The 11,421-nt window shown below is 49.1% G+C and overlaps 1 protein-coding gene across 2 annotated transcripts; it reads left to right on the plus strand.

Annotated features, from left to right (window-relative positions):
* The first annotated feature begins 2,420 nt into the window (after positions 1 to 2,420).
* On the plus strand, positions 2,421 to 9,663 carry PLA2G2D (phospholipase A2 group IID). Of its 2 annotated transcripts, XR_004441062.1 has the most exons (5): positions 2,421 to 2,532; positions 5,530 to 5,674; positions 6,393 to 6,499; positions 7,763 to 7,976; positions 8,292 to 9,663. XR_004441062.1 is itself a non-coding variant. In XM_033228022.1 (4 exons), the coding sequence occupies exons 1-4, from the start codon at positions 2,445 to 2,447 to the stop codon at positions 7,906 to 7,908; spliced, it is 486 nt and encodes a 161-aa protein (XP_033083913.1). In that variant the 5' UTR covers positions 2,421 to 2,444; the 3' UTR covers positions 7,909 to 7,991. The 2 variants fall into 2 exon arrangements, 1 of the variants encoding a protein (XP_033083913.1); XM_033228022.1 differs by lacking the exon at positions 8,292 to 9,663 and having other exon boundaries at positions 7,763 to 7,991.
* Positions 9,664 to 11,421: the final 1,758 nt, after the last annotated feature.

The following is an 11,421-nucleotide window of genomic DNA, read 5'->3' on the forward strand; positions in this document are numbered from 1 at the left end:
AGTTAAGCAGCCAGATGTCAGGGAGGCCAGGCTGTTAACATAGGCAGTCTGGGTTTGAATCCCATCTCCCCAGTCCTCTTAACCTCCAGGCGTGTTGTGGTTACTGTAATGGCATTCCCTGGATCGGTGAGACTTGGTGCTATGTGCTTTATGGACGTTATCTCTAAATCTCACAGCCATCAGGAAGGGAGATGCTGACCCCATTTTTCAGATGAAGAAACCAAGGCTCCTGGAGGTGAAGTAATTTGCCCAGGTCCCACAGTTGGTAGGAGAAGGGGCCAGGATTTGAACCAGATCTGTCTGATCCTAAACCTTGCTTGTTGGATGTGCCCTGGGGCTTCTGGAGGTGTCCGAGATAACTCTGAAGATGGGGCTTTTGAGGATGCTTTGTAGCATCAATGCCGTGCCTTCTCTCCCTTTAGGGAAAAGCCTTCTGGAATCAACAAAGGGCTTGTGGCTGCTTTTGCTCTCATCCTTCCATACCAGATGGAGGGTGGCGTGGGTTCTGACAGGCAGCCACGTGACCCACCAAGAGTCCCTGTCTAGAGGATTGTCTATAGCGTAAGATACCACACTGGTAAGTGCACAAGGGAAGGACTATTGAGCCTACATGGGAGGGGGTGCACCAAAAAATGTGCCAGAGACATCTACGTTGCTTGCTGTTGAATTATTTTGCATGTAGATTGTTGACACACATATGAGCTGGTCAGCTGGTTGACTGAGTCAAGGAACAAAGGCAATAATCAGATTTAAAAGGGAGGGAAGAGAAGAGAGAAGAGAGAGAGAGAGAGAGGGAAGCTCCTAGCAGTGGCTGTTGCTGGCATGTTCTTTCGGATGAGCTTTTATGCTGGCAGCAGAGGTCAGCCTGGGCATTCTGTCCTTAGACAGCCATCTAACAGGCATCAAAGCAAAACAGTTTCTGCTGTGTGGGAACAAGGTTCTCGGTGGAACCCTGGTGGTTGACCATCTCTGTGCAATGGCCGTGCATGTCCTCCCATCAGCTCCTCCACCCAGTTTGGGCTGGCTCCACCCCGTTTGCCTCATTAAGATTCTCACGTGTAAACTGGGGCAGACCTTCTGCAGGGTAAGTTGTCAACACACATCAATTGCCTGCCTTCAAATTGTGTGTGTGCTTTGACTCAGTGAGTCCGCATTAGGAGTAGATCCTGTGGAAGCAATTCTGGACATGAACTGACTGAAATTTGGCCTTCTTTCACTGTACAGTCTAGATTATTAAAAAAAATCAGAAGCCACCCATATATCCATCATTGGAGTTTCATTAGATAAACAGTATAGCACTATAATAATATATATAACAGTATAATGAAATAGGAACCTGCCTTTTTTTTTTTTTTTTTTTTTTTTGAGACGGAGTCTTTCTCTGTCACCCAGGCTAGAGTGCAGTGGCACAATCTTGGCTCACTGCAACTTCTGCCTCTTGAGTTCAAGTAAGTTTCTGCCTCAGCCTCCCTAGTAGCTGGGATTACAGGCACCTGCCACCACGCCCGGCTACTTTTTGTATTTTTTAGTAGAGATGGGGTTTCACCACCTTGGCCAGGCTGATCTTGAACTCCTGACCTCGTGATCCACCTGCATTCGGCTCTCAAAGTGCTAGGATTACAGGCATGAGCCACAATGCCTGGCCAGGAACCTACCTTTCACAATGTTACTAGAGAGGAATATTTAATGACATAGAAATATGTGCAAGTTATATCAGCAAGTGAAAAAATAGGCTATGAAGCACTGCATGTATAACATTTTCCTAATTTGGTGAGGGAAAAGTATGAAGAGAGAGAGAGACAGAAAGAGAGACAGGCAGCAACGGGACCACAGAAGGACGTACACCAAAATGTCAAGGGTGCTTAATAGGTTTACAGGTGATTTTAAGTTTATTATTTAGGTTTTCCAAATCTTCTACACTGAGTGTATGTTTCTTTTATCAAAAAGGGCGTGGAAGGGAAGCCAAGGCATGGTGCTCACACCTGTAATCCCAGCACTTTGGGAGACTGAGGATTGTTTGAGGCCAGGAGTTCGAGAGCAGCCTGGACAACATAGTATTGTCTTAAAAAAAAAAGAAAAAAGAAAAAGAAAAAGAAAAAAACTTGCCAGGCGTAGTGGCACACACCTGTGGTCTCAGCTACTTGGAAAGCTGAGGCAGGAGGATTGCCTGAGCCCGGGAGCTCGAGGCTACAGTGAGCTATGATCATTCTACTGCACTCCAGCCTGCGTGACAGAGTGAGACTCTATCTCAAAATATACATATATATGAATATAAATAAATAAATAAATAAAATAAATAGGAAAAAAATATGTTAAACAAAAACTCCCCAGTGCCAGAAAAGTGGAAGTGAAAGAAGCATGTGTTGCCTCCATGAGGGTGAGGGCTGGGAGGGAGGGCTGGGCAAACCTGGGTGGGGTGCATCTGATATAAGGGGGCAGCCCGCATGGAAAGAGACTTCCAGCAGCTGCCTCCACTGCTGTCTGCTGGGATCATGGAACTTGCCCTGCTGTGTGGGCTGGTGGTGATGGCTGGTGAGTTGGGGATGGGACTCAGGCTGGGAAGGGAAGGAGGGAGGACAGTGCACCCCTGTACGCTCTTTCCTAGATTAGGGGGCTGCTGCTCTGATCCCCAGGACCCTGGCCCCCACTCCCCAATCCTTCTGCCTCTCTGCAAAGAGCCTTCAGTGGCCGCCAGTCTCCTAGCATTGTAGCTTCAGCCAGAGAGCTCTGGGTGGCCAAGCTGCACTGCACGTCTCTGGACTGCTGTGAAGGTTCAAACTAGAAATCCAGAACTGAGGCCTGCTGGGCCCATGATGATGACGCCTTGGACACAGGTCACTTCACCCCTGCCTCTCCCACTGAATAAGAACAACCTGTACGAATGCATAGCACTCCATGCTTTTAGAGCCGTTTCATGTTCATGCTCTTCCTTGAACCTGGGAAGAGGGTTCCCTGGACCTTCGGTGAAGGGTGGGGCAGTTTCCATCTGATCTTAAGCAGACCAAATATAAAACGCAGTTGCTAGCAAATTGGCCTTTTTTTGTCCTTAATCCATCTCAAAATTGTGATTTGGAAAAGACTTGCATTTCAAAATATAGTTTTATATTATCTTGGGACTCTGAAATTCTCTAGAGGAACATGTCTCCAGGATTACAGCAAAAACCATTAGGAAATTTGCAATCGAGCTGCAAAAATTCATCTCTCACACGTAAGGAGGGAAGACACTGTAGAGATCAAATACACAGATGAACCTGCAGTCAAATGCAGGCCCGGCCATCTCTTGGCAGTATGACTTTAGCCAAATCGCCCCACCTTTCAATATCCTCATCTGTAAAATGGACATAACCCGCTTGGTAGGGCTGTTAGAAGGACTCTAATGAGAAAACAGATACTAAGCTTCACACACAGCACATGCATGAAAGATGGCAGTGGTACCTCCTCCTACCCGCTGTGCCCATCCCTTGGGAGAAGGAGCTTCATCCCCGTCAGTGGCAGCCAAGGGTGGGAAAAGTTACCCAGGCAAGAACTGCTGACAAGCGAAGCCAGTTCACCAACACCTCCCCAGCCACAGCTCCAGCTCTGCTTCTCAGGCTGGGTCCTCCTCACCTTAAAATTATGATAAGTAAGACCACCCGAAAGCATTCTGAATGTATTTCAAAGCTGAATATATTTCTCACATGGCAAGAAAGTGCTGCATCATTCAGGCGTGAGTTCAGTTCATGTGTTTCTGAGCCCAGATGGAAAGGGCTATATTTATGGCAATAAATAAATAAATAAATAAATAAGAGGACAGAGGTACCCTAAGAAAGGCAAGATTCTGAACACGGGGCTTTGGTTGATCTACAAGGTGGACTCTCTGTTTACAGTTGGGTTCCTTATCATGGAATCTAGGAATCTCTGATGGATTGTATACGATTCCAGAGGGCCCGGGATCCTTCACCAGTGCAGCCAAAGCTTAGCAAGGCTTCTCTTGTATATGCCTTAACAGCTAGAGCCACCATGTCAAACAGGCATGGCAACATGGACTCCCACACATCGAGGGGACACACTGGGGACACAATGGCCCAGTCACTTTCAGTTGCAGCCCAAGGCCACCGCGTGTAGTCTCACTCTTTGTCCACTGCATGAGTCCCTCCCAATCACCCTTCCCACCCCAGCGGCCCCCAGTGTGGGGCTCACTCACAGTGTACTATTGACTTCATTTGCCTGAGGTTGGGTGCAGATTCCATAACTAGGCTCACTTGAAGATTGGCTGCCCAGCCCAGTCTCCCTGAGACTCTGGGCTCTGTCTGGACGTGTGCTGCCTGCATTCTCGAATCATCTCTTGGAGTTGCACACAGGCACAGTTCCGTTCCTTTCTGTCATCTGTTTCTCCCAACCTCCCATTTGAATTCATGGACTTAATATATTTTATTTCTCCTAACTCAACATAATGCATTCCTCTCTTCCAGTAAAATAAATTACCCTTACTATCAATTCTAACCAGCAGTTATTATGAGTGAAATAAAATTATCCATGAAAAGCATTGATTTCTAAATCATGCTGCCTCCCAGGAGATCTACACACTCTATTACAGACTCAGATTTTTGTAGGGACTGGAGGTAAGAAGGGTGAGTTGGGATTATTCTTCCTGTTGTGGAGTGGGAAATCAATGCCCAGAGACAGAGAATGAAACCAGACTGTTTTAAGTGATGAGTTCTGGCTCCATTTACCAGCCCCTAAGACTTTGAGCAAGTTACTGAGCCTCAAACCGCTCATCTGTAAAATGGGGATTAAAAATAATATTCATTGTACCAATGATGGTTTTAACAAATGAATCACAAGTAAGATGATAACGTTTGAGGAAATTGACTGAGGGGTATACAGGAAACTTCTATCTTTGCAACTTTTCTGTACATCTAGAATTATTCCAAAATAAAAAGTTTATTTATTTAACAGTAATTATCTAGCCAGATGGAGTCGAGAAATCAATACACAAGAAGACCTATAGTAAGCACTCAGTAATTGTTATTTTTTCCCTTGAGACAAAGTCTCACTCTGTTGCCCAGGCTGGAGTGCAGTGGTGCAGTCTCGGCTCACTGCAGCCTCCACCTCCCTGAGCTAAGGTGACCCTACCACCTCAGCCTCCTATGTAGCTGAGACGACAGGCGTCCACCACCATGCCCAGTTAATTTTTGTATTTTTTGTAGAGACAGGGTGTCACCATGTTTCCCAAGCTAGTCTCAAACTCCTGGGTTCAAGCAATCTGCCCACCTTGGCCTCTCAAAGCCGAGATCGTGCCACTGCACTCCAGCCTGGGCAACAGAGCGAGACTTTGTCTCCCAAAGTGCTGGGATTACAGGTGTGAGCCACTGTGCCTGGCCTGTCACTATATTTCTAATAGCGGTAGTAGATGTCATTTTATTATCATCATTATTTGAGGTCACTCATTTGGTCTGGGCAGAGCAGAGTGCCATCCTGTGCCCACTGGCACGGCCCTGAAATTCATCTCCTCTCCTCTCCTCTCCTGGTTGCTGGGCTGCTTGGCAGGTGTGATTCCAATCCAGGGTGGGATCCTGAACCTGAACAAGATGATCAAGCAAGTGACTGGGAAAATGCCCATTCTCTTCTACTGGCCCTATGGCTGTTACTGCGGACTAGGAGGCAGAGGCCAGCCCAAAGATGCCACGGACTGGTAACTCCTTTCCCAGGGATGGCAATCCTATCCTGCCCCCGACTCCAGGACTCTTCTTTTCTCTCCACCCACCTATTCATTTAGTTGAGTTGAATCCATTTTGTTGAGTATCTACTATGTGCTAGAAAGTGCTGAGTGCCAATATGGTCCCAGCCCTCCCGGAGCTTGCCTTCCGGAAGGTTCCCCAGGGTCCCTGAAGGCCAGACACCCCCTTGCACTCCCATCCCCTACTCTAGTGGCAATGCCCACGTTCACTCCCCACTGCAATGGACAATGGTTTTAAAGCCCCGCCACCAACCGCCTTTTTTGCCGTTATCTCATTTGATCTTCATAATCACCCTGGGAGTCAGCTAGAGGAGCGGTGAGAGCCAGCCACGCCTGGGACACTGCCCCGATCTGCCACTTACAGGCTGTGTGACCTTGAGCAAGTGTCTTGACCTCCCCGAGTCTCAGTTTCTTCATCTCTGAAGAGGGGGTAATATGAGTACCTCCATCCCATGGTGGTTTTAAGGATTAAGAGAGAATGCATAGATAAAGCAAGTTTCTGGCACATAGGAATCGCTCAAAAAATGTTAGTCATCACAATCTTAAGGAAGACTGCAGCCCTGCAGGCCTTGACTCTTCCTAGGTGGGGACACGGGTTCTTCTCCGGTGGGGGAGCAGCCAGAGACCCCAGTAGGCTGGGGACCCATGCAGCTGTGCACCCTATCTGCTGCAGGTGCTGCCAGACCCATGACTGCTGCTATGACCACCTGAAGACCCACGGATGCTGCATCCACACGGACCATTACAGATACAGCTTTTCCCAGGGGGACATCCACTGCTGTGAGTACCCAGACCTCAGGGCTGGAGCTGGAGACCCCAGGAAGCGAGTTGTAGTCCCCTCTGCCTTCACAGTACAGCTACTTGACCTCTCTGTTTTTTCACGTGGGCCCACTGGCTGCAGTTGGGCTGTGAAGAGGCAAGAATGGGTACGGTGGTGTGGAGAGGGCCCATGGGAGGTTTGACCCCTTTAGCACCTGGAATTCAGGCCCATTACCAATCAGCTTGGTGACCGCATTGCTTAACCTCCCTGAACCTCAGTATCGTCATCTGTAATCTACCCCCATTAAGTTATTGCAAGAACTAAAATGAGACAGACAGAATGAGCCTCACAGGATGCTACACACAGGGCTACACACACAGTAAACTACACAGGGCTACCGATTGGCTATTCCTTTCTTCATTACCACATGGAATCACTCGGGCAGCCTGTCGAAGATCAGCAAAACCCTGATTATCTGCATTGTACAGACCAGGAAACCAAAACTATAGTGGGGAAGTGTCTGCCTCCAGTTGACAGAGCCTGGGCTGGAACCCAGGGCACCTGGCCTCTGCATCCTTTCCAGCATCACAAGCATAGAAATGTAGCAGGTCCTCAGGGCTGGGAATTGAAAGGTTTCATCACAGCAGCTGCTGTTCATTGAGGGCTTCATAATAATAGTAACAATAATATCCAACATTTATTGAGCACTTACTATAGGCTAAGTGCCTTGTCTTCTTACTTTAACTCTCATAGCAGCCCCCTAGGCAGCTCTTACCATGATCCCCACTGCACAGATAATGAAACTGTGATCCCTCCTGCATGGAGTCTTTGCATAGACTTTTGCCACCCCCACTCCCCAACCGCAGCTTCCTCCAGGAAGAGCAGACCCTTCCCATCTCAGCTCAAAAGGCTCTTCTACCCTGTTTTCTGATCTCCTAGCCCTGCATGGTTCCTCACTTTCACTTTGCATAGCTGTTTATTCCTCCCTGTGATGCTCTAATACCTGCCCCTCTCCCATGTCCCTATTGCTAAGTCCTCTCCTGCCAAGACACGGTAGGTGCTCAATAATTGTTTAATGAATGGGTGGATAAATAATTGAAGGTGCAATGGCACACAGGGAGGTCATGGTACGTGGCCAAGGTCATGCAGCTAGAATGGGGGTTGTTGGGACCGGTACCTGCATGGCTGAGTAGGAACTGCACTGCCTTCAGAGGCTGCTAGACCCATACCTGGCTCTGTCTTGGGAAAGGACAGACACAGAGCTCCCACTCCTCCACCCACAGCTGACAAGGGAAGCTGGTGTGAGCAGCAGCTGTGTGCCTGTGACAAGGAGGTGGCCTTCTGCCTGAAGCGTAACCTGGACACCTACAAGAAGCGACTGCATTTCTACTGGCGGCCCCACTGCCGGGGGCAGACCCCTGGGTGCTAAAACCCATACCCTCCACCCTGTTCCTCAGCATGGAGCTCCGGCATCCCCGCTTCAGTATCTAACCTGAACCAGCCTGGCTTTTCTTTTTTTTTTTTTTTTTTTGAGACGGAGTCTCGCTCTGTCACCCAGGCTGGAGTGCAGTGGCCGGATCTCAGCTCACTGCAAGCTCCGCCTCCCGGGTTTACGCCATTCTCTCGCCTCAGCCTCCCGAGTAGCTGGGACTACAGGCGCCCGCCATCTCGCCCGGCTAATTTTTTGTATATTTTAGTAGAGACGGGGTTTCACCGTGTTAGCCAGGATGGTCTCGATCTCCTGACCTCGTGATCCGCCCGTCTCGGCCTCCCAAAGTGCTGGGATTACAGGCTTGAGCCACCGCGCCCGGCCCAGCCTGGCTTTTCAAACACTCCGTGGGGAGGTAGTCCCAGCCTCCCCCGGAACCTCCTACCAATGCCTTCTAACCTTCTGAAGCTTTCCGAATCCTCCCAGTTGAGGCAGCAGCTGTGTCCTCTGGGGTGGATGGGAATCTTGGGAGAAGCCCAAGCAAGGGAGCCCTCAGAGATGGTATTTGGACCAAAGCATCGGGGTGGGGGGAGAGGTCTGCCGCTGTCCCTCACCTGCTGTCTCCCCAGTCCTTTCTCACTCCCTCCAATATAGTCTCGGAGCTACAACCGGAGCAGCCACTTTAAAGGGCAATATTGATTTTTCTGTCCATGTGACTCTCTTAAAACCTCAAGGAAAGCCTCTCACAGACGTTGGGGACCCCGCACAGTCCGGCCGTGTGACCCTCTCCCCAGGCAAGCTCTGAAGTCCCTGCAGGTGCAGGCCATGCCTGTCTTAAACTCAATTGCATCCCTGGTGCCCAAAGCAATGCTCAGAACCAAGGAGCTCCGTAAATCCCTCTTGGGTGAAGCGCTAGACAAAGCCGCCAGCTCATGCGGCTCCGGGCACCAGAGCCTTGAGTACTTTCTCCTGACTCCAGGCATTGGCTCAGGGTGAATTACAAGGGGCTACTGAATGGCTATTACTTTCATCACGACTGATCCCCACCTCCTCGGGGTCAAAGGGCTACTTTCTGGAAGTCTTCCCGGGATGAATCCTCCTCCCTGACGGCAAGGGCTCACTCCCTCCTCCAAGCTCCCACAATGCTTCATGACTCTGCCACTTACCAAGCTTGGCCTAGAGTGGCAAATGGAACTTCTCTGATCTCCCCCAACGAAACTGGAGCCCTGAAGGATGGAGGCCATGTCTGTACCATCTCTGTTTCCCCTGTTTTCCCACATACTGGGTGCTCAGTTCATGCATGTGAATGGAGTGAACCCATAATGGATACACAGAGGTTGCAGCAGATGGTGTGGGTACCCCACCCAGATTCCCTCCAGGCCCAAGGTCCCTCTTCCTGAGTGAGGCCAGGTGTTGGCAGCCAACTGCTCCAATCTGCCTCCTTCTCTTAAATATTGCCCTGGTCTACAGGGAGCTGCCTGCCCCCCGCCCCACCTCTCCCACCAAGAGGCCACCTGTCACTCATGGCCAGGAGAGTCAGACACTATGGAAGGTACAACTGCCAGCTCCCCTGCCTCTGTGCAGGATTGTGTGGGCGGAACAACACTCTCGAATTCCTCCTGGGATCGGGCTGAGGCCAGGCCTCTCCTGGAACCACCTCTCTGCTTGGTCGGACCCCATGGCCTATTCAGTTTTCCTGGTTCCCTCACAGGTTTCTCCAGAAAGTACTCCTTCAGTAAAGCGTTTGCACAAGAATCCTTGTCTAAGGCTCTGTTTCTAAGGAAAAAGACTGAAGAGGGATAACTTTTTCCTGTGAGGACTCCCAATCTGCCATTTGTGTGTGGTTAGCTGTTTCCAGCCAGGGGGCTGAGGCACCTGCCTTCGCCCACACTCTGGGCCAGTGGCACCACCTGTGCCTCAGCTGACTGAGCAGTTTCGAGATGTGGTGACTCATGTGAGGTGGTGTCATAGGAATGAAGGACTGTGGGCACCGGGTTCAAATTCCAGTTCTATGCACCACTCTGTGTGGGGATACCCATGGGGGCAGCTGTGCCTGTGTAGGGGAACAGGGTAGGGAAATCTCCGTACCTTCTCAATTTTGCTATGAACCTAAAACTGCTGTATAAAGTCTAGGCCGGGCGTGATGGCTCATGCCTGTAATCCCAGCACTTAGGGAGGCTGAGGCAGGCGGATCACCTGAGGTCAGGAGTTCTAGACCAGCCTGCCCAACATGGCAAAACCTCGTCTCTACTAAAAATACAAAAATTAGCCAGGCTTCGTGGTGGGCGCCTGTAATCCCAGCTACTCGGGAGACTGAGACAGGAGAATCACTTGAATCTGGGAGGCAGAGGTTGCAGTGAGCCAAGATCGCAACACTGCACTCCAGCCTGGGCAACAGAGTGACACTGTGTCTCAAAAAATAAAATAAAATAAAATAAAATAAAATAAAATAAAATAAAGTCTAGGTTTAAAAAAAAAATTCCACTTATATCAGTGACTAACCATGTACCTTACAGGAGTAAACATTCTCTGCTTGTAAAGTATAAATGAAAATAAGAAGAGACCAACCTGGGCAACATAGACCTCATCTCTACAAAAAATATGAATTTTTTGTTGTTGTTGTTGTTGTTGAGACAGGGTCTTGCTCTGTTGCCCAGGCTGCATGATCGTGGCTTACGGCAGCCTCGACCTCCATGGCTCCAGTGATCCTCCTGCACCAGCCTCCTGAGTAGCCAGGCACCCAAACGCCTGGGTAACTTGTGTATTTTTTGTAGAGATGGAGCCTCACTATGTTGCCTAGGCTGGCCTCAAATTCCTGGGCTCAAGTGATCCTCCTGTCTTGGCCTCCCAATGTGTTGGCATTACAGTCTTGAGCCGCTGCCCTCGATTGAAAATTTTTTAAAAAGAAGAAAATAAGAAGGTGTTTGTGTTTGAATTAAATAAGATTAGTGTAGATTAAATTCTTAGCACAGCAGGCACCTGGCACAGAGTGTTAACTTTAAATGTTAATGGCATGGTTACTGTTGTTATTTCGTAGTGACCAGATCTAAAGTCATCCCCAAGAGAAATCAGGAGGAGAAAGTGTCCTCCTCCTTCCCCACCAAGTCTTCTCCCAAGGACATTGGATGCATAATGTCCATTTATTCAAGAGACTCCATCGGGAGCTGACGACTCTTATTTGTTTATCAAATTTGGCCCAATAGCTCCCTATGGCTTTGCAGTAACATCTCTCTTAATATTAATGTGGGCCGACTTAGCCATTATGATCCCCATTTCATAATTAAGGATCCTCCTGAGGTCCCACAACCCGAGAAAGGCAGAGCCACAGCTTCGCCCCAGCCTCTTCTGGCTCCATTCCTTTGCCACATCATGTTTGTATTGGTTAAGAAGCTTCCAGCTAAAAACTGTGACTCAGTGGGCTGAAACAATGTGGGCATTTATGATCTTACACGATGAGATGATCAGAGAGCAGGTGGTTCCAAGTCTGGCTCTTCAGCGCTTGATATCATCGGG

Source organism: Trachypithecus francoisi, unplaced genomic scaffold (genome assembly GCF_009764315.1).
Source record: "Trachypithecus francoisi isolate TF-2019V2 unplaced genomic scaffold, Tfra_2.0 Lachesis_group12, whole genome shotgun sequence".
NCBI lineage: Eukaryota > Metazoa > Chordata > Mammalia > Primates > Cercopithecidae > Trachypithecus > Trachypithecus francoisi.